This window comes from Gracilinanus agilis, chromosome 4 (assembly GCF_016433145.1).
Source record: "Gracilinanus agilis isolate LMUSP501 chromosome 4, AgileGrace, whole genome shotgun sequence".
Taxonomy (NCBI): domain Eukaryota; kingdom Metazoa; phylum Chordata; class Mammalia; order Didelphimorphia; family Didelphidae; genus Gracilinanus; species Gracilinanus agilis.
In genome coordinates, this window is record NC_058133.1 from 71,827,514 (window position 1) to 71,851,784 (window position 24,271).

Here is a 24,271-nt window from a genome sequence, read left to right on the forward strand (position 1 = left end):
TTCCTATGGGAAAAGGAAGCATTCTGGAGGAAACAGATGCCTCACATGAGGGCTCAAGGACAAAGCTCCTGTTTCACCAGAGACTGTGTTGTAAAGATATCACTTGAAGTCCTACTAATGATACCCTGTGAATGGGCTCTTGGGAAGTTAAAGTCAGAAATCAAAAAGGGAGCTAGCAGTCTAAAAGTCTACACACTGAGTAGCAAAACTCAATTATTTAGACACACCACTAAGACAAGATGCTGACAGCATTGTCTAGATCTGGTTAATGTATACGTACATGTACTACTGTAGAAAGAAAGGATCTTAGAAATTAATTAATCAGTCAACAAGCATTTATTACATATCTGCTAAGTTCCACACACTGCTAGGTAATGAAGAGGTGAATATAAAAGTGACACAATCCTTACCTCAAAGAGCTTATACTCTAGTCAGAAGAGAAATGATAAGAATAATCCAAGGTTAGGGGGTGGGTAAGGAGTGAGCATGGATAATGTAAGAGAACAAACACTTTTTTTAGACAAGAGAATAGAATAATTAACTGTTTAATTCATTGAAACCTTCCAGAATGAAAGGATAGGAAGTATAGTTAGAGCAAAGGTCTGGGAGAGTCCTTGAAGGGTAGAATTGAAGAGTGGAGCCAATGGAGATCATAGTGAAGATGAAAAAGAAGTTTAAGAGAAACAAGGCATATAAAGAGTTGATAATGATAGTGATAATAATAGCATCTAATGTTTATGTGGTGCATTAATATTTGCAGAATGCTTTATAAATATTAATTCATTTTATCCTCACAACAGCTCTATGAAGGATATATTCTTATTATTTTTTCAGATAAAAACAAAGATAGTCATAAATGTAATGATAGAAAATATATGACTATATAATAGGGATATTAGAGTTATTCATCATCATAGAGAAGGTTATAGGTTATGACAAGACTATTCCCCTCTATCTCTATCTATGTGTATGTATACATATGTATATGTAATGTATATGAGAGAGAGAGTGAGTGTGTGAGTGTGAGTGTGAGTGAGAGAGTGTGTGTAAGAGTGGTAGGTCATGAGAAATAAGTAGATTGAGGACCTGAAAGGTTAGGATGTTCCATAGAACATCAGTGTGTATGTAGGCTGAAGTCTCTTAGTATAAAGGTAAATCTTAGGTAAAGAGGGAGTCTGTGATATGGGCGCAGCATTACTTTAGAAAGGCAAAAGATTGGCCCAGGAGATCAAAGGATAATAACCAGGAGAATCTGAATTGAGAGATAAATTTAGATCGAATTGACTTTAAAAAAGTTGATTTGGATCAACTCCAATTTTATTGGATGAAGAAACTGAGACCTAGAGAAGTCAAGTACCTTGTTCAGATTAATAGTTTATCTTAAACACCGTGAAAGGTAGCAAGATAAAGTGAGAGACAGCATCCTTTTGGAGTCAGAGGTAACTTTTAGTCAAGATTAGTTTTCAGGATATTCTTTCGCATTTCTTTATACCCACAAACATCTTTAGGGCCATGGGTACCCCAAAAAAACAGAAACTGGCTTTGAATTTAACATTTTCATTCCAGTCTTGGGAGGTGAAAGGAAGATGGCTCAGGTAGTGTCTAAGTAGCATTTCCACCTAACTGGGAGTGGTCTGCTAATTCCTGAATCCCAATCATTTCATCCCTTAGTTTTTATTATCATATTCAGTGATTGAAGATTAATAGATGCAATAACACAGGAATCTAACCAGTTTGGCTTGGCCTAATCAGAGAGTAGAAAGGGAATGTGTTGCTAGGAATAGTAAGGATTAGGAAGGAAGATCATGCCAATAGACTGTGGTTCTTTATGCAGGTGAAGAGTCATTGACTATCTTTGTGGACAAGAGAAAACTGAGTCGAAAAGCAGAAGCAGGTGAAGCTACTGGGCCTGGGAGAAGTGGGAATAGTTCTGCTGTGTCCCTGGAGACTCTACATCAGCTGGCAGCCTCCTACTTCATTGACAGAGAAAGCACACTACGGCGTCTCCACCACATTCAGATAGCAACATCTGCAATCAAGGTAAATCTGGGGAATTACAAAGGGGAAGAGGTGAAAGACCAGTTTTTAAAGGAAATCTTAGCTGAGAGATTCTCAAAGCCAACCTCAAAATGCTCTTTTGATCATGTCACTCCTTGTTCTAAAACCTTCAGTGGTTCCCAGTTTCCTACCACATAAAATTCAGATTCTTTAATTTTGCGTTCAAGAACCTCTATGCTTTGGATACTACTTATATTATTGTTTCTTTAATTATATTTTATTTTCTATTATTAACTTGGCTATTGTCAAAACAACACAAATATTTCAATATACAGAGAAAAACAAAAAAAATGGATTATGTGTGAAACCTTAAGTTTTTTGTACAGATTCTTTTCTTATATTATTTTATATATCTTTGAAAGAATATATTAGCTTTAACAAGATAATATCAAAGTTACCTTGTTAGTTTATATCCAGTTCTGAATTTCTCTTTTGTGTATTTTTAAAAATTTTAAAACCCTTACTTTCTATCTTAGAATTAATATTGTGTATTGCTTCCAAGGCAGAAGAGTGGTAAGGGCTAGGCAATGGGGGTTGAGTGATTTGCCCAGGGTCACACAGCTAGGAAGTGTCTGAGGCCAGATTTGAACATAGGACCTCCCATCTCTAGGTCTTGTTATCAATCCACTGAGCCACCCAGCTGCCTCCTCTTTGGTGCATTTTAAAAATATATTGATATGTCATTTCTATCTTCCACCCTTATATTCATTTTTATCACTTCCCACTAACTTACCGCTCCCACTTAAAGAAGTTGTTCCTTTTAAAAATAAATATAATCAAGCAAAACAAATCAACTCAATGTGTATATTTTAAAGTGAAAGTCACATTATATATCTCTAGTCTATCTCTAGTCTATCACTTCTTAGCCAAGAAGAAACCTTCTGAAATCTTGGTTGGTCACATTGTTCAGAGCGCCAAAGTCTTTCAGAGTTATTATTGTCTTTCACATTATCATGGTCTTTATGCAAATTATTCTCCTGGTTCTTATTATTTCTCTTTGTATACTTTCACACAACTCTTCCCAAAGTTCTCTAAATTCTTTGTCATTTCTTATGATGAAATATTTATTTTCATATACCACATTTAAAAAAATCTTTTTGTTCCAGTTTTTTGTTGCTATAGAAAGTATTGCTATAAATATTTTTGTATGAATGAATTCTTTACATTTAGTTGTCCTCTTGTAATTTAGGTCTAGTAGTTGTATTGCTAGGTCAAAGTGTATAAATCAACAAGCTTTTATTAAGCACCTCTTATTTGCCATCCTGTTTTATTTTTTTTTAAGTGAAATAGACACTGACTACAAAATTATAATCTTGCCATGGAAAAAACATGTACATAAATAAGTATATTCAGAGTTGATACAAGATAATTGAGGGTGCTAAGGGAATTGGAAGAGGCTTTATGTATAAGGTAGCACTTGAGCTGAGCCTTGAAATAAACTAGAAATTCTAAGAGGAAGGGATAAGGAGGAAGTGGATTCTCAGTATGAAGGACATCCAATGTGTAAAGCCATGAAGATGGGTTATGGAGTGCCATTTATGAGGAATATTAAGAGGCCAACATGGATATTCTATAAACTTTAAGAATGGGAGTAATTGTAATAACACTGGAAAGGTAGCATGAGTCCAGATCGCAAAGGGAATTAAATGCTGAAAAGAAGTTTTACTATGTTATTCATTGACAATAAGGAACTAACAGATTTTATTGAAAAAAGAAGTTGATCTGATCAGACTTGTGCTTTAGTAAAATCACTTTGATTTCTATGTGGAGTTTGGAATAGAGTGTTGAGAGTATTGGAGCAATAGGACTAATTAAGAGACTATTACAATAATCCAGGTTGGAAGTTCAAAGAGTCTCAATTAGTATTATGGTCGTATTAACTGAAGAGAAAGGGATAGAAGGGAAAGATATTGTGAGACAGAGCAAAAAGATTTTTCCCCTCAATTTGTTTAAACAAACATTTATATAGTGTATGACACTGGGCATAAAAAGACAGAATTAAAATTGTTTTTCCCATTAAAAAACCTTATATTCAGTAGAGTCAAGTTGGAGGCAGCAACTCAGCTGAACTTTCTCAACATTCTCCTCCAAACGACTTCCAAATAATACCTTAAATTGAATTCCACAGTGGCAAAGCCAACAAAAGATCAGACTGAGAAATTTCCCTTCTAAGACAACTTACCATATCAACAGAAAAGGTCTATGACATCAGGATGGTAGTCAGCCCAGAGTGCAATATATGCAGGAGCAACACCAGTCCCAGGCTTTGAAGGAGGGTACAACAGAGGAAGCATCAGCTTCAGGAACTCTCAGTCCATACATAGTAAGGGAGGTAGACAATTGGTCAGAAAGAGATTATGGTAAACTTTTTGATGACACTGGGGTGAGGACCCTGAGGAAATTGCCTATATATAATTCTGGATTGCAGTTCCTGGGTGAAGAGGTGCATTAGTGCTTGAAGCCACTGGAAAACAGGAGCCCAACTCTCATCTCCATGGCCAAAAGGAGCAATGGTACTTGAGACAACAGAGGAGCAGGGGCTCTGGTCCCAATTTAAGGTAGAAAAGAGTGCTTATGGTCACTCACAAGGGAACAGAGGACCTAGTCACAGTTCTAAGGCAAAGAGGAGCATTAGCAATTGTGGCTACAGGGGAATAAGGTCCCTTTCTGAGTGAAGACCAGAGCATAGGGCAGTAGAGCAGTAACTACAACTCTCTTTAGGTTATACGTCCTTGGAAGCATCAAAAAACTTACAGATCTCTGGAAATAGCATCATGGAAAACCTGAAGTTTGATACAATTTTTTCTCCTCTCTGGGAGAAGAACCCAACTTTAGAATGAAGTTAAAAGTCAAGGAATAGGCTAGAAAATGATCACATGGCAGAAAAAGAACCTGACAGCAAAAATCTATTATGGTGACAGAGAAGATCAAGACAATCTCAGAAGACAAGAATGTCAACACAACCACAAGCAAAGCCTTAAAAAATGTGAATTGGCCTAGAGACGGGAGGTCCTAGGTTCAAATCCGGCCTCAGACACTTCCCAGCTGTGTGACCCTGGGCAAGTCACTTGACCCCCATTGCCTACCCTTACCACTCTTCCACCTATAAGTCAATACACAGAAGTTAAGGGTTTAAAATAAAAAAAATGTGAATTGGAAACAAGTCCAATAAGAATTCTTACAACATGTCAAAATGTTTTAAAGATAAAAATAAGAGAGGTAGAGGAAAAATTGGGAAAATAAATGAAAGTGTTGCAGGAGAATAATAGGTTGGTAAAAGAAGCACAAAAACACAAAAGTAACAACTTAAAAAGCAGAATTCTCCAAATGGTAAAAGAGGCACAAAAATCTACTGAACAACAAAAAAATTCTTAAAAAAACAGAATTGATCAAATGGAAAGAGAGGCATAAAAATTAAATGCAGAAAAGAACCTTTTAAAAAAATAGAATTGACCAAATGGAAAAAAGTTGCAAAAGCTCATCAAATAAAATAATTTTTAAAATTGTAACTGGACGAGTAAAAGTTAATGATTCTATAAGTCATCAAAAACAATAAAAACAAAATTGAAAAGAATAAAAAAATAAAAGAAATTATGAAATACCTCATAGGAAGCCAAACTTACCTGGAAAAGAGATTGAGGAGAGATAATTGCAGAATTAGTGGAAAGAAGCCTAGACATCTTATTTCAGAAAATTATCAATAAAAAGAAATTCTCAATAAAAACTTCCTGATAACCTAGAACCAAAGGATAAATAGAAATTAAAAGAACCTAGCAATCAATGGAATAGCCTACGTAAATAATGCATAGTAGTAAGTGATGGCAGCAATTAGTATTTAACAAACCCCCAAATCCAAGTTTTGGGAAAAGAGTTCACTATTTGACAATAATTGCTAGGGAAACTAGAAAGCAATTTGGCAAAAACTAGGTATAGACCAACATCCCATATATATTCCAAGACAAACTCAAAATAGTGTATCATTTAGAAATAAAGGATGATATAATAACCAAAGTTGAATAGTGTGGAAATTTTACCTGTCAGATTTATGAATAAGGAAGACCAAATAAGATATGGAGAGCATCACAGGACATAAAATGGATAATTTTGATGGCATGAAATTAATAAGTTTTTATACAAACAAAACAAATACAGCTAAATTATGAGCGAAGCAGGAGTGGGGAAATTTTTTGTAGCAAGTTTTTCTGATAAAATTCTCATTTTTCAAAAACATAGAGGTCTGAGTCAAATTTTTAAGTATTTGAGTCAATATCTAATTGGTAAATGGTCAAAGGATATGAACAAGTAGATTTATGAAGAACTAAAAGTTATTAAGTCAATCTTTTTAAATGTTCTAAATCACTATTGATTAGAGAAATGCCAATTAATATAACTTTGAGGTACCACTTTACACCTATCAGATTAACTAATATAACAGAAAAAATGACATGTTTAATGGGATGTGAAAAAATTACACTGTTGGTGGAGTTTATAAAGTTGTCCAAACATTCTGGAGATCAACATAGTTATATGCACAGATCTTTTGGCTCAGCAATACCACTACTAGATCTTTATCCTCAAGAGATCAAAGGAAAAGGAAAAGGACCTATTTGTACAAAAATATTTATAGTGGCTCTTTTTCTGGAGACAAAGAATTAGAAATTGAGGGGACACTCATAAATTGAGGAAAGACCGAACAACTTATGGTATATGATTGTGATAGAATATTGTACTATAAGAAATGATAAGCAAGGTGGTTTCAAGGGAAAAAACAACAACCCTAGGAAGTCTTAGATGACTTGAAGCAGAGTAAAATGAACAGAACAAGAACACAATAACAGCAATATTGTACAATGATCAAAAGTGAGCAACTTAACTATTCTGAACCATACAATGATTCAAGATAATTCCATCGGACCCAAAATAAAAAATACTATCCACCTTCAGAGAAAGAGCTGATGGAATATGAATGCCAAATGAATCCTTTTTTCCCACTTTTTTTCTTTATCTTGTGTTTTTTTGGCAACATGGCTAAAACAGAAATAAGTTGTATATGATTGCACACATAATTAATATTACATTACTTGCCTTCGCAATAAGTGAAGTAGTGATCAGAGGAAGGGAAAGAATTTGGAACCCCAAAATAACTCTAAATAAATAAATAAATAATTTAAAGGATAAAGAAAAAGCCTTATATTATTCCATACACAATATCTAAAATATCTAAAATTCAGTTTATGGAATGGGATAATATAGTAGACAGATTTGTCTTAGCATCTAGAAAATCTAGGTTATACTTTTGGTCTTGCTTCCAACTTTCTATGTGACCATGGACAAGTCATAACCTCTCATACTCATTTTCCTTTTTTGTAAAATAAGAAGGTTGCATTAAAATTAAAATTATTTTGAGACAAAAATGATTTTGGGTAAGAATATCAATTTATTAATTAAGCCAGCATCATAACCAATAAGACAAGTCATTGGCCTTCTTGATGACCAAAGACCTTAAAAAGGCCCTGGATCAGGTATCTTTATACACTTTTGGGTGCTCATTATCTAGTTCCTCTCTTGAATATCTCAAGACATCTCTAATTGGCAAATAGCTTATCAGGAGGTAATCCACCAAGCTCTCAGCTCTTCCCCACACTGATCTGTGAGAGACAAGTGATGATCATTATATATGCAGAAAAAGAATCATTATAAAATAATCCTTTTAATCTGACTTTGTGAAAAGAACACATTTCTAAGGACAAAAAAAATGCAAAATTCTGTAGACTGGATGGTGCCTAAGGTCTAAGTAATTCTCTCTTTATGTAGGAATTGGGGCTTTTCCACTCCACAGACCTGGCATAAGACTCAATACAGTACATGAAGATAAATTTTCACATTTGAAGATGATAATTTCCAAAATTTTTCCCTAGATCCAGTACCCCACAATCCTATTGGTTGCTTTGTGTAACAGAGTTTAGAAAGACAAAAATCAGGGAAGTTTCAGGAAAATAGACTTATGGTTAGAATAAGGAAGAATGTTCTAATGATTAGGATTTTAAAAGTAAAATGGAAGCAATAAGACTTAGCAAATTATTTGATTAGTAGAATATGAAACAGAAGAGTCTACAATAACCCCAAAGTTGCACATCTAGGGGAATAAGAGTTATGATTTCCTTTTCAGAAATAAAGTTTGGAAGAGGGATGGATTTAGTAGTGAGAGAAAATTAGGATATGTTGAATTGATGATGTCCATGGTACATCCAATTGGAAATATCTAATCGGTAAGTAGGTGGCATAGTAGATAGAGTGTCACTTCTGGAGTCAGGAAGACCTGAGTTCAAATCTGACCTCATACTTAATAGCTGTGTTGCCCTGAGCCAGTCACTTAATCCTATTTGCCTTAGTTTCTTCATCTACAAAATGAGTTGGAGAAGGAAATGGCAATTCACTCCAGTGTCTGTGCCAAGAAAACCCTAAGAGGGTTTATAAAGTGTCAGACACAATTGCAAATGACCGAAAAATAGGTAATTGGAGATATCGCCCTAGATATGGTTGAAAATTCAGATCTGGCATTCATCTGCAGAGTTGGCAATTAAAATCTTATGACCTGATGACATTATGACACTGAAAGAGAAGAGGGCCCAGAACATATCCATATCTACCTAGGATTATTGGGAATGATGTGGATGATAGATTAATAAAGAAGAGTGAGAATGAATAGCTGGAAAGCTTGAAGGAGAAGTGAGAGAGGGCAGTGTTATAAAATCCCAGAGAAGAGCAACTATAAAAGAAGAGTGTGGGCAACAATTCCAAATAATGGAGAGAGATAAAAAAGATTGGAACTGAAAAAAGAACATCAGATTTTGTAATTAAGTGATCAATAACTTTGGAAAGAGAAGTTTCAGTTGAATGGTGAGATCAGAAACCTAGAAGGCTAAAAGGCATATTCTAGAGGGCTAAAAAGCACATGTGAGAAAAAGAAATAGAGAGAACGTTGGTAGAGTACTTTTACTAGGAATATGGTTATGGATGGAAGAGAGATAGGAGACTAGCCTGAATGAATGGTAAGGTCTAAAGACAATTGTTTTTAAGGATGCAGAAAACTTGGCAGTATTTGTAGGCAGCTGAGAAGAAGCTAGTAGATAGAGGAAAGAGATTGAAGATTAAGGTGAGAGGGAATGATTGTGGGGCAATCTGTTGGAACTAAATGGAAAATAAAAGAAATGGCTTTTGCATTTAGATACAATGTAGCACAGATTTATTTTTTCAGATAGAGGAAATTATTAACTAAAAATAGAATAAAGCAATTATTTGGAATTTTTGAAGAATTTTTTTGTTGTTGTCATTGCTGTTGTTATCTTTATTTTTACCAGATGTTAAGCTGCCAAGAAAGTGGGAACTGGGAGATTGAAGTACATTGGAGTCTGGAGAGATAGCTTTTTAATTCATATAGGATCTTCCCCCATTGGGTTCTATTTATTGGAACAAAGGCAATAATAACAAACTTCAACAATCCAAGGGCTACAATATCCATCTAGCTGTGACCCCAGGCTGGCAGGTTGCCCAGCATGCTAAGCAGGATGGCATTGTGTTACACTCTCTGGTAAGTGTTTGAGAGTGTCCAACTGCTGGAATGAAATAAAGAATAAAGGAAGTATGTATATTGGCAATAATTATCAACTAACTATCCATTCCTCAAAAGGGATGAGTATGGGAAAAGCCAACCAAGAAAGGCAAGTAGTCAAGATGAAGAAATGACATTGAAGTGATCCCCTGCCCCAAATTATGTTTCCTTCTATGAGTCCTATTATACCTTTCTGCTTCCTAAATGTGGCAATTCCTAAAAACTCCATCATTTCATGATATAGGAAGAGTGGTATCCAGAAAGATACCTTTCTAGACATCACTCTTCCTATATTAATTTCATGCCTCATCTAAATTAAACTTCTAGACATCCTCTAAATATACATAGCTCTGTCTGATGCCATTCCCTTTGTCTTTATTGCCTTCTCTTTTCATATCCACATTTTGAAATCCTACCTAGGATTTCACAAGACCAAGCTTGAAAACATCAAGACTTCCCTGATCTACCAACAATAAATAATTTTTCCCTCTTCAGTGATCTCACAGTACTTTAATTACTTTTCTTTTGTAGCGTGTATTTTATTTATTTGTGTTACATAGGCTATGCCAAAAGTCTTAAGCTAACATCTATACTAAGACTTTTGGGATACGCTGTATGTCATGTTTTTCTATAATATAGTAAGACCCTCAGAGTCAAAGACCATGTTGTATTTATTTATGTGTCCTCCACAGTCCCTGTCAGGTTGCCTTATATACAGTAACTTCTCAATAAATATTCCTTAACCAAATACATATTAAACTGACAGCAAACTGAACTTCATGAATGAATGAATAAATATGATCATTGGGGATGTGTATCTTTGCTGAGCCAAGGGATCACAAGCCTAAAATGAGAGCTCTGGTAACCAATGACTGTGATTAAGAAGATTGACCAGAGTACCCTTATAAATAGACACTTGCCTATATTTCCTGGGATAAGGGTTAGGGCTTGTTTTATTTTTACTTTTACTGCTCCCCTATCACTTAGAGGGGAAAGAGAGAGAGAAAAAATGAGACAGAAAGAGACAAAGACAGAGAGACAGACAGAGACAGAGAAGCATGGAATCAGAGATAGGCACACACACATATTGAGAGAAAAAGTGTCTTGGTATTCCTACAAATTGGAAAACACTGTCATCCAAGGGCTAAGCTATATAAGGTTCTAAAGATTCATCAGCCAGATACCTACTCACCAAATGATAGATTTTGGTGAACTGTGATAATTCATGTGATAATCTGCCAAAACATGAAAGGTTTATGATTCTATGTTGATGATAGAAGTCATTCTACCAAAGAAATGAGTGATTAGCAAGTTAACAATGAATAAAGTACTGACTCTGGGGCAGAAGGCCTGGGTTCAAAATCACCTTTGATTTTTTTTTTTTATTTTTTGTTTACAAGGCAAAAGTCATTTTATTTATGTTTTCAGAGAAGGACCTTTTGTTTAAGCCTGGCGACCAAATTGTTCTCCAGAGAAAGATTTGCACAATTTCCAGTTATGGAAAAGTTTAGAACAACTCTGAATTGGGCTTCAACAAGAGATAGGCAATGGAGATGAGGATCAAGATTTTCTATTATGTATGTTGGTGTTTCCCTTGCCGATCCATTTCTGTAGATTGCATCACTATTTTACTCCTGGAAGCTCTCATTGGGCATTATTGCTTCCTTCTTCCTGTTCTCTGGTCTCCCATTTTCTGTAATTCAGCTCTCAACACTGCTGTATTGTTCTCCATAGCTATATATCCCATACCTCACTCTTTTGAAGGCATTTGTAGTTTCTCTATCCTCCAGATGATGGCACTTGTCACTTTATCCAGGGGACCACCTCTGTTACTCTCATGTCTCCAGTGAATGGGCTATATAGCTCAGAAAAAAATTCTTTAGGTTAGAATACTTTGATTCTTCTGATGCTTTTGTGTACAATTTTATTCCACAACCATAGCCCTCCAATCCTGAGGTTATCTCTGGGGGTTGTAGAAATATTTCCTTCTTATATTCTTCAAATGAGTCTTTACAGCCATACATGATCCTTTCATCCCATTTATCTTTTTTCTCTCTCCCAGCCACCAGAAGATATTTCCCATTTATGTTGGCACTTCCCACTGAGTTTTGGGTCTCAGGGAAGCATTCTTCCTTTCCTTTAAAAATTTCCCATTTTCTTTTCCTGTGTTACTTTAGGTTAGCTATTCCTGGTTGTTGTTATCCCAAGGGTCCTTATGGAAAGATGTCCCAAAGGGAAACACAAAACAAGTTGCTCAAACTAATATGGATGGTGTTGAGAGGGCATGCCTTGATTCATACCCACCTAATGTTGGATAAGCACTTTACCTCAGTGGGTCTATTTTTTTTAATCTATAAAATGAAGGGTTTTGGACTAAATTATTCCTTTTAATTTTATATCATTGATCCTGTGACCTTTTGAAGTACTGGAAATAACAAAGCCCCAAATTGGAAAGAAAATTTTGAACCCAAAAGGCATGTTAGAGTTCTGAGTCTATTTTGAGTTCAATTCCATCTTAAAAGAAGGATACCTTAGTTCAGTGATGGTGAACCTTTTAGAGGGGAAGGTGATGTCCTCAGGTGTGTGTGGAGAGGGGGAGGGGAGTAGCCCAACCCTGGTCCCTCTGCCTTTCTAGTAAGGAACTCTGGTAAACTCTGTTCTAGGGTAACAGCAGGCATGCCCACAGAGAGGGTTCTGAGTGCCTCCTGCCATGTGGGCCATAGGTTCACCACCACCGCCTTAAATAGTGGAGTGATCTTCCCAGCTCCTAAGCCTATGATGAAGTTGAATAGCTTCAAGCTTGAATGGATTTGTTACATAGGCTATATACATTATAAAGTCATTATCTACAGGCTGTGAGGGCCTTGAGAAGCCCTTGGATCCATTCCATCATTTAACAGATGAAGAATCTGAAGTCCAAAGAAATAAAGTCATTTACCCAAGGTTATAAAACTAGACTTTGGAGAGAGAGAATTATACTATTTCTCCTTCCACAACTGGCATGTAGACTTGTATGACCTACAGGTTTAGCTCCAGCTTCCAAAGATGTCGCACTAGAAGTCTTTGAAATTTTTGTCTGTGCTCTCAAATCTCTAGCTGTAATTCCTGCTTCAGAATTCCCTACTTGACCTTGTAGCAGAGTTTGATATCGAGGGTGCCTCGGAATATATCACCTTATCTCAACTCCTGGCAATGTCTACTGTTTTGCTGACACTGTTTAGCACTTGTCTTCTCTCTCTTTCAAATGAAAACACCTTTCCAGTGTTTAACAGACAGAGCTTTCCAGTTATACTGGCCTGGAGGTATTTTGGAGACAGGGTTGGGTCTGGCCCTCCTGGCTCCAAAAAGGAAAGTCCAAGAGAAGAGTGTTTGCCTCTCCTGACAGGTGTAAGTTTATCTGCTCATTTTTCTTGCTCTCATTCCTTAGTAGCTTCTTTAGAGAGCTGTGTAATACATAAAAGATGGAAGGACAGGGAAAGGAGGCAGAGCAGGGTCTGTTCTCTACCTGTAGAACATCTTTTATTCAATCAACTGCTTAGGTGGATGATGGAGGGGGAATTGAAGTTTCACCTGAGTTGACAAAAGAAGAGCTGCCCTAAATCTGATGTGCAAAGCAGGATAGTGAGGGGAGAGTTCCAGGGTTCCCTCCTCTCCCCAGTGTGTCCTTAAAAATGACCTATCTGAATCCTTCACTACGGCAGAGGTAGGATTCAATTTGCAGCTCATTTTAGCACACCTACCATCATCCAGGCGGCTCTCTCCAGCCCTAACATTTGCAATTAGAAACCCATTTCTCTCTCTGGCTTTGGCTTTGACAGGGGCCCCCTAGGAAGGGAGAGGAAAGAGGAGGGGATGGGGGAGGGGTAGAGAAAAGGAAAGCAGAGCGGCTGGAGTGAGGATTTGCAGGCTCCCGTTATTTATGGAAAATTGGGCATGCTAATGAAGGCGAGATTCATCTGGGCTTTCAGAAGGCAGGAAGGCAGGACTCTCTCTGTCAACAGACCAATTAGCACACAATTATTTTCCCTTCCTGGAAGCCTATCAGAGGCTCTTTTTGAGTGTGTGGGTTTGTATTGCCACAGACACTCTCTTTACCACTTTATCTGCAGCCTCTTTCTTCTAATCCTTTTGCAGAAAAAGTCACAGACTCAACTCTTTATCCCCCATCACCTAACTCTCCCCAAAAGCCAAATCTCTGATCATATGCCAGGTTCAAGGTCAGCCCACTTATGTAAGCTCGAGCTTGAATAGTGACTAATAAGGGGACACTCCTCTGCCTTCTTCCAACATTGTACAGTTTTATTACCTCCCTTTAATGGGGCCGTTATTGGATTCCCTTACAGTGATCCCCTGTTCCTCCTACTTTCCCTGCCCTGTCAGATGTCCCATGCTGGGACAGAGCTTATGATCTCGGACTTCTGAGCTGGGGTTGAAGCAGTCTTCTTATTTCTCCATGGAGCACAGTCTCTGATGAGATGAGAAATTGAAAGACCTGCCCATTTGGGACCCAGTAATGGAATAATAGGCTTCCTTCCTTCTTACCCCCAGGGACCTGGTTTAGATCCTCTCAAATGGGAAATGATTGGTAGGGGTCACATTCTATTTCTCTCCCTCCTTCTCAGTCAAATTCCTCTCCTGCATTAAACAATATAAATTAAAATACCTCTGAACTCCGTTATTATAATGGTAACAGATTTGCCAAGTGATTTGGGACCCACAAAGTGCTTTCTTCATAGTAATCCTATGAAGTAGGTAGTACAGGTATTAGAGTACATCTTCATTTTATGGAGAGTAGTCTTGAGACTTCCCCAGGGTCACAAAGATAAAAGGGTGAAAGCTGGGAGCTAAACCCAGGCTAGCTGATTCTGAATCCAATGTTCTTACTATTAGACCTTTAGGTAAAGATACTATTTAATTAATGTTTCAGAACTTAAAGAAAGCTAGGTATGAAGTCCAGATCAGTTGAAAAGAGTACTTAGGAGGGATAGCTAAAGAATTCTGAATGTAACAAGAAGCTATCCTTACCAGCAAATAGTTCAGATCTCTTCTATAGAAAAGTATTAAAGTAACAAAGCCCTAAATTCCTGTCCCATGATAGGGTGCCACCACTGAGTCCTGGTACCTGGTTTTCTAGATCCTCAGGTTCAGTACCACAATTTGTTCTCAAATTATATATCCAATAGACACCTTAAAATCAATATGTCCAAAACAGAACTCATTGTCTTCCCCTCTAAATCCTCCCCCACTTTTACCTTCCTATTACTGAAGAAGGTAATCCTCCCAGTCCCTCAGCTTCACAACCTAGGAGCCATCCAAGACTCCTCATTATTTCTCGCTTTGCCCCCCATCCAATCTGTTGCCAAGATGGGAAAACTTCACCTTTGCAATATCTCTTGAATATGTCCCCTTCTCTCTCCTTGCACTGTCACCCCTAGTGTAGGTCATCATTGCCTCATTGCTGGATTATTGGAATGATCTTCTGGTAAATTTGCTTGCCTCAAGTCTTATCCCATCCTACTGAGTCACTAAAGGGATTTTCCTAAAGCACAGATCAAAGCATGCCAATAACAACCCCACTGCAGGGGATCCTTGGTTGCCTCTGCCATCAAATACATAATACTTTGTTTGGGGCTCAAAGTCCTACATAAAGAAGTCCTCTTCTACTTTCCTAATCTTATTATACCTTACTCCCAACACATACTCTTTGGTCCAGTCATATTCTTGGCTGTTCCAGGAACAAGACATTCCATTTCTCTGCTCCAGGCATTTTCTCTAGCTCTCTAACATGCCTGAAACACTCTTCCTCCTCAGTTCCATCTACTGACCTCCCTGACTTGGTTTAAGTTCCAACTAAACTTCCATCTTTTACTGGAAGGCTTCCCCAATCCCTTTTAATCCTAGCATCTTCCCTTTGTTAATTATCTCCTATTTAGCTAGCACATACCTTGTTTTCTATACAGTTGTTTACAAGCTTTCTATCCTATTAGATTGTAAGCTCCTTGAGGGCAGGGACTATTATTTACCTCTTTTGGTTTCTCCAGCATTTAGCACAGGGTCAGGTACATAGTAGGCACTACACATAGTAGACAAATATTTACTGTTTGGTCAATCATTCTCTCTCTTTGGATGTAATCACTGGAAGCAAGTTAGAGTTTAAATCTTGAACTTGTCCAGACAAAAGAAAAATAAAACAAAATCTTGACAAAGACAAAATGAAGCAATATCTATTATGAGCAACCTGTAATATGTGAGTTTTGTATTAGAAAGTATAAGGGGAGGAGAAATCTAATCATGTATATCCAGGCTATAAAAAAGCAAGATCTCAAGAATTGTTAAATTTTACATGTGAGCATTTATACCTAAGAAATTTTCAAATACTGAAAATCAGGGCTTGATTTAATGTTTTATTGATTCTTGAGACTTAAAAATATGTAGAAAAATATTAACAATTCAAATTAAATTTTAAAGTGTGTCTTGCATACATTCACTCATGCCCCCAAATCTGGTTGTTAAACATTTGCCAACACATCCCTGTTTCCTCAATTTATATGGTATAAAAGCAGTAGTTCTTGAACTTTGTGGTCTCAGGACACCTTTACACTCTTAACTATTGAGGATCCCTCACCAAAGAGTTTTTGTCTATGTGGGTTATATCTAGGGAGAGTTAGCATATTGGCAATTAAAATATCTTAATAATATTTTGGAAATAGTTTTGACTTCACAGACCCCCTGAAAGGTTCTTTCGAAGAACAACTGCAGAGAGGAAATAGAGAGGAAGAGTAGTTATACTTAGAAGATCACAGGATACAAAGTCTTTGAAAGGAACTGGTGGGAAGATCTGTGCCCCCAAGTATCTATATACAGATGCTCAAAGTTTAGGCAACAAACAAAAGGAAATTAAACATCCTAACATAGAGGAAAATTTGACTTCATAGATGTTTCCAAGAATTAGTGAAATGTAACCCACAATTGTGCCACATTCATGGATAGTTGTACCCAATGCAAGAGAGATATAATAGGTATAAGAATCTAATATAATATATAAAAGGTACCTCTTTGTAAGAATATTAGAGGAGTAAGTGTGAAATAGAATTTTTAAGAAAAGGTCAGTAGGAGAAAAGACAAAAGTGGTTTTGTGATTTAAAAAATACTACAGACCACCTAGATAAAAATAGGAAATAGATGAGAAGTTTGGGAAACATCACAAACCTGGTACCAGGGGCAAGATAAAGTAGTGATGGAAGCCTTCAATTATCCAGACACCTGCTGTAGATCTCTTTTTGCCATAAGCTTATAGTTAATGATTTCTTGGCATACCCTAGTGATAATTCCATCCTTCAAAAGGTGGAAAAACCAAAAAGGGGATATTCTGTTCTGGATATGATTCTCACTAACAGGAAGGACTGGTTTCTGGGGTGAGAATGATGGGAACCCTAGGAGCCAATAATGACTTTCTTCTACTGTTCGTGAAAGTAGAGAGGGAATCTGGTTATGTCTGATGGGTGCCTTAGTAGAAAAGTAACTTTAAGGAGCTCATAGGAAGATAGGAAAGATCCTATGAATTGAAATACTGCATGGAGAGTCAGCTCAGGAAATATGAGAGGTGCTTAAGAACAAAATTCTGAAAACAAAGGGCAGCATTTCCAATGAGTTCATACTACCCAGGATTCTCTGAAATTGTCTGTTTTGCCATTTCTTATGGCTCCCTGATAGTCTATTATATCAATATACTTCAATCTGTTTAGCCCTTCTATAGTTTTTTAAGATTCTAGTTGTTTCCAAATCCCCAAACCTTTTCAGCATCAGGCAGCTTATTCTGCTTGTGACTCTCATCTCTAATATGTCCTCTAATTCACCTTTACCCCATTGACCATCTTGGCTTGTTTCACTGATAGGTTTGATATATTTTTACACCAAACCACTGTGTATGTATGCATGTATGTGTTCAACTCTTCACTGGTTCATTTGCCCATAGGTAGTTACATGGTGCAGTAGATGGAGCACTGAGCCTGAAATCAGGAAGCCCTAAATTCAAATATAGCCTCAGACACTTATGAGTTGGGTGACCTTGAGCAAGTCACTTAACTTCTGACTGGTTTCATTTCCTCAACTATTAAATGAGGATATTAAATAACAATATGAGTTAAAATAAATAGAATATTAATGAAAACCTTATTTCCCAGGGTTGTTGTGGGGATAAAAGGATGTGAAGATACAAGTACAGTGCTTACAACAGAGCAATAACTTAATAAATGTTTCTTCTTTAGACCCTTTCAGATAAGAGTCAGGTTCATCTATTATACGGTTCTCACACTCCTTCCCCAAAGGTTATATATTCTTTACAGGTAACCCAGTGAAAGGAAGTAGTAATTTTAACTTCTTCTTTCTTGTAATATAGAAAATGGCAGGAAGGAATTCCATCCTGCCATTTTCTATATTACATTCTACACTAGTATAGCCCTCCTTTTACTCTTACTTTTCCTTCTGCTTATAAAATCCTTAGAAGAACAATACCACCCCCACCCTCTACTCCAAACTGCCAGGTTTATCCCTTTGAAGATAGAAAGGTTCTGAAAGGACACTTGTTTCTTTTCTCTCTATTAGAAGATTAAAATATATCTCTAGTTGAGTCTTAAAGGAAACTAGTTAATTAGCATTTATGAAGTCAATTAGCATTTATGAAGACATTCTTATATGCAAAGTCCTGAGGAAACAAAGATAGGCAAAAGACAGTCTCTTCCCTCAAGGAGTTTGTTCGAATGGAAGAGAAAACGTGCAAATAACTAGGTATAACCAACATTATACTTGGGATGAAACTAGAGATAATCAACAAAGGGAAGGCGCTTGCATTATAAGAGATTAGCAATTAGGTTAATTTCCTAAGGTGATCAGGAAAAAAAAGGAAAAGAATCTATGTGTTCTAAATATCGATAGTAACTTTCTATGGTGGCAAAGAACTGGAAATTGAGAGAATGCCCATCAATTGGGGAATGGTTAAACATATTTGATTGTGATGGAATACTACTGTGCCATGAGAAATGACCAACAGTTTGATTTTGGAAAAAAACAAAGACATAAATGAAATTATAAAGGATGAAATGAGCAGAACTGAGAACATAATATATAGCAGCAGAAATATTGTTTGAAGAATGACTTGTATATGTCCACCTCCAAAGAAAGAACTGATAAATAAAAAAAAATAAGATGCAGTTTTATATACACATATATCTTTTGTCAAATTATACTTTTGCTAGAGGAATAAGAGAGGGAGGTGGTTAACTGAATATTGTAATGTAACAACAAACAATTTTTAAAAAGGGATTGGGAAAGTCTTACAAAATGTGGAACTTTAGTTGAGACCTGAAAGAAATCAGGGAAGCTAAGGGGTGGAGAGGAGGAAGGAAAGAGTTTAAGCCATGAGAGACAACCTCTGAGTTAGTTGAGAGATGGAATATCTATGTGAGAAATACCAAGGAGGCAAGTGGCATTGGAGGCAACTGAGCATATAGGTTCAGGGGGGTATATAATAAGATGTAAAAGTATTGAAAACCCAAGAATGGCTGATTTTCAAGGACTTCTTTACAAGCCAGAGGATTTCAGATTTGATCATGGGATCAAAAGGGAGCCACTGGAGTTGGTAAAATTGAGAGAAGGTGGCGACATGCTCAGACTTGTACTTTAGGAAGATAAATTTGGGAGCTTAGTCCTAGACTGGACTAAAATAGAAAGAGGCTTGAGACAGAAAGACCCACTAGCAGAACTAATACAATAGTCCATGCATGCCTGAACCAAGGTGGTGACAGTGTCAGAAGAGAGAAGGGAGAGTATATGTGAGAGATGTCACAAAGGTAGAAATGATAGGACTTGCCAGTGATTTTTATAAGGGAGTGAAAGAGAGTGAAGATGTCAGATGACCCAGTGAGAGCAATGAGAATGTCAGGATGCCTGAATGAAACCAGGGATTTCAACAGATACAGGTGGAGGAGAGAAGTGAATTCTGGATCTGAGAAACAGTGTAAGGGTCCTGGAGGCAGGCTACCATGTGTGTAAAATACTGAACATTATGGCAGGATCTCAAAATGAAGGGAGGGAGTGAAATGTAAAGGTAAGCTGGAGTCAGATGGTGAATAGCTTTAAATGTCACACACAGGAATTTAAATTGATCCTGGAGGTAATATGTGTTGTGTTATTGGTATTATTTGAAGGGGGAGAAAGAGGGAAATTGTGAAATGATTGGACTTGCTCTTTAGGAAGATCTCCTTGGCAGCTGTGAGGAGAATGAATGAGAAGGAGGGAAATTTGAGTCAGAAAGACCAAACAAGTAGCTACTGCAGTGGGCAAGAGGTGATGTTAGCATGAACCAGTATGGTGGCCGTGTGAGTGAAGAAGAGGGGAAGCATTTGCTAGTGACATTATTGGAATAAAAATGACAAGATTCTATAATTGATTCAATATATGGAGTGAAATAAAAAGAAGATTCAAAAATAACATCAAAGTTATGCATCTGGATAGTGTCCTAGATAATAATAATAGGGAAGTTTGGAATAGGGATGAGATTTTTGGAGGAAGACAACAAGCTCCGTGTGGACATATTGTGGACATATTGAGTTTGAGCAATCTCTAGGACATCTAGTATAAAATAGCCAATAGGCAATTGGCGATACGGAAAGAAAACTCAGGAGAAAGGCTAAGGGAAGAGATATAGATTTGTGAAGTATCAGCATTTGTGATGATTGAACCCATGAGAGTTTATAAGGTCATCAATTTGGAAAATGTAGAGAGAAAAGAGAAGAAGGCCCAAGACAGAGCCTTTGGGTATATCTATAATTAGTGGGCATGACACAGATGATTAATCAAAATAGGAGAAAGAGCAGTCAGACTTGTAGGAGGAGAACCAGAGGAAAGCAGTGCCCTGAGAAGCCAGAAGGGAAAGTCTATCCAAAAGGAGAGTGTAGTGAACAGGGTCAAATGTATCTCAGAAGTCAAAAAGGGTGAGGTTTCAGCAGAAGCCATTAAATACGGTGATTAAGAAATTGTTGGCAACTTTGAAGATAGCATTTTCAACTGAGTGAGGTCAGAAGTCACATTGCAGAGAGTTAAAAAGAGAATGTGAAAAAAGGAAGTGGAGGCATTGGGTGTAAATGGCTTTTTAAAGGTGTTTGAGAAAAAATAGGAGAAATATAACTTGATAATTAAAGGGGATAGTAGGTCCTAGTAAAATTGCTATTTTTTTAAGGACAGTGTGTAGACTACAGGAAAAATATGGTAAAGCGTGGAAAATTAAAGATTAATGGGTAGAGGGGATGGATGATAGTGGGGGAAATCTGTGAGAGAAGACACGAAAGAATAGATTCAAAGGCGTATGTAGGGTAAGTTGAGCTAGGCTAGGAAAAGCAGTATCTTTTAATAGAGACTAGTATAAATGAGGAAATTATGGGATATGGCAAGAGCAATATGCTAAGTTAGGTTAGCTTTTCCTTAAAAGGTATTGAGACCAATGGTTGGTTTAGAGGACTAAAGGCTCAGATTGTTGACATCTCTTCCCCATCACCTGAATACAAAGGATCCAGAAGCTTCAAGTGTTTTCTCTGATGCTTGGATGATTTTTCATAATGGCTCTCTCAGAAAAGGGAATTTTGCTCAGCTGAATTAGTTTAAGGTGTCCTCTCAGTGCCTATTCTTACTGAATAGTCTCTTGATATGTCTGTATACATCTCCCTTTCTTAAATGTTGAATAACCTACAAGTATTGCATTTTGTTTTATTACTAAAACTAAACTATTAGGAGACTGGTTGGATTCTCAACTGAGAACATGGAGAGTGATGCCAAGAGATCGTGCGATGAGGCCAGTGGGATATGAGGTTTGGGGGAAAAGAAGGGGAAGTTCTGTAGGGGTAACATTCTTTTTTTCAGGGCTGATAGAAGTTTATGCTGAGGTCAGGAAAGGAATGTTCTTTAAAGCTTGAAGAATGAAGAGAAGGTATTAAAGAGCCAATTCAGAGAGTGAGATATGCAATTAATTAAGGAGCAATAGTAAGATTGCTCTGTGGCAATAGCAACCCATGTGAAATTAAAGAACATAAATTTGTAGTGGATCTTGTCAATATGGTTGCAAGACTTATTTGAGCTCCATCAGGCACATATGAATAGGATAGAAGGGGGCAGATGGTGAGAGTAATTCAGTTTATTGAAGCAGGAGAGGTGTTACAAAAAGAGAGCAAGGGATTTGTGAGAAGATGAGAATGAAGGGTTGAACTGTATCACTAAGAAGTGGAGGATGGAAAAGGAGGAGTATAAAGGCCATAATTCTGAGTGATTGCTCAGAAAAATACTAAGCACTAGAGAGACTTAATGTTTCAGTGAAGAAGACTAAATTACAGAGGAATGAGGAATAGGAAGAGATAGAAAGATGAGATAATGATCAGATAAAGGAATTTCTGAGTTCTTACGTTTGGCAGTGGAGGGCTTGTGAAGGATGGAAGGATCAAAGGTGTCTTAATAGAGTGGTGGAAAATGTGTAACAACTAGCTTTCCAGAAAAAATAAATGTGTTATGACACACTTTTAAGTCTAATTTGTATTATATGCATGTATATTGTATCATTTTTAAAACCTAGACATCCAAAAACAATAAATCAAGCCCTGATTTATAGAGTTTGGCAATATCCAAGGTTTAAATACATGGAAAATTTAACAATTGGCTTTATAGGGTCACCACTCTCTAAACACCCTTGTGTACTGCAGAGGTATAGTCCAAGTGTAAGTCATGGAAGATGACTAGATTGAAGAACTAAAAAATTTGGGTTTTAAAGAAACATCAATCTATATATTATAGTCCTTTAGCAGTGGGGTATGAGCTAGGTAGACAGAAAGGCTGTGAGCCAATGTTCAATCATGGCATTGCTTGTGGTAAGGCTGTCTTGGCTGACTTTTAAGAGGAAAAGACATTTGTAAATCCATTAGGTAAAGTTCTTAGAGTCTCATTTCTCACCCACTAAATGCTAACCATCAATTGGAAAATGTCTAAACAAATTAGGGTGCCTGAATGTAATGGAAGATTACTGTGCTATAAGAAATAATTAACATGATGAATATAGAGAAGCATGGAAAGACTTTAAAAAAGATACACACACACACACACACACACACACACACACACACACACACACACACACCAACAACAAAGCAAATGGCAAAAAGTAATTGAAACAATTTGAACAAAGTTGCCAAAATAAAGGGAACAAGCTTGGTCCCAAAGAAGAAATCTAATATGCTTCCTCCTACTTTTTTGCAGAGGCAACATTGGATAGGTCAACTTTTCTTAGGTGTTAATTAGTTTTACTGAAATGTCCTCTCCCTATTTTTTTTCATTTTATAAAATTCTTCACTATAAAGGAAGGCTATTTTGGAGGTAAGGAGAGATGTAGAGGAAAATCTAACTGAAAACAAAAAGATAATAAAAATATGGGGAAAATGTGGATAATCATCCTTAGATCTCACTTCAGTGACTATCAACAGCATGCCCTCAATATTTGAGTCAGCTTGAGCTCCCCATCAACAATCTTTCACTAGTCTCATTTCTAGTTTAGCATCTTGTTTGTTTCATTCCTGAAATTCCTTTTCCACCCTTTTCTTCCCATCTCACCCATCCTATCTCTTCTTTTCGATCCAACCTAAAACCTATCCTTCCAGAAAACATTCCTCCTCCTATTCCATGCTCCAGTGTTCTTTCTATAACTAATATCATATGATTTAGTGGAATATTTAATTTGTCTGTGTAGTCTTTACCCCTATTCCTTTCACCCAATAGAAAAGTCCTTTCTAACCTTTTTAAGAATATTATATGTGCCTTATTACCAATTTTCTTCCATACCACCCCCAATCTAGCAAAGTGCCATACAATAGATGCCAAATAAATATGTGTTAATTGAGTGAATGTCAGCAAAGGAGCTTGAAATCCTGAGGCACGCCCTATGAGCCCCCATCATTTTTAGTGAATAATGGTTTCAGTTCAGCTAAAGCTACATACTATTCAACTTGTACTTTAAGCATCATGGGAAAACTGATGGGCTAGGTTTGTGATGTTTTAAAGAGTTTCCACAGTGCTTTAGAATATTACATGGTTATAAGAGTTTATGTATATTTAATATACTTATTAAAATATGCAGTAAAGCCCATGGCTGCTTTTCTCTGTGGATTTCTCAAGGCTGAGGTGGGACTTAAATGTTTAATACTAATAATACTACTCATAATTCAAATTCCTCTAGTGTTTTCCTTCCTGAGGGATTCCCAAAGTCTGTCAATTCCACATGAATTGACTATAGCATGATTTGTCTGCCAGCATACTTTAGAGTGGATCTGGTCTGCTCTTGCATATCCAATGAATTAAAAAAAACAAAATCTTACCTTCCATCTTAGAATTAGTAATGTGTATTGTTTCCAAGGGCAGAAGATTGGTAAGGGATGGGCATTGGGGACTAAATGACTTGTCCAGGTGCCCAAGTGATTCACACAACCAGGAAGGCCAAATTTGAACCTAGGACCTCCCATCACTAGGTCTAGTTCTCAATCTACTGAGCCACTTAGCTGCCCCCTCTAAGGG

General features: G+C 36.9%; 1 protein-coding gene across 1 annotated transcript in view; it reads left to right on the forward strand.

Annotated features, from left to right (window-relative positions):
• Positions 1-24,271, forward strand: part of BRINP2 (BMP/retinoic acid inducible neural specific 2) — an 89,162-nt gene that overhangs the window by 50,993 nt on the left and 13,898 nt on the right. The window contains exon 3 of the mRNA XM_044671976.1: positions 1,835-2,040. Within this exon, the coding sequence (XP_044527911.1) occupies positions 1,835-2,040 (206 nt within the window). The remainder of the gene's footprint in view (positions 1-1,834; positions 2,041-24,271) is intronic.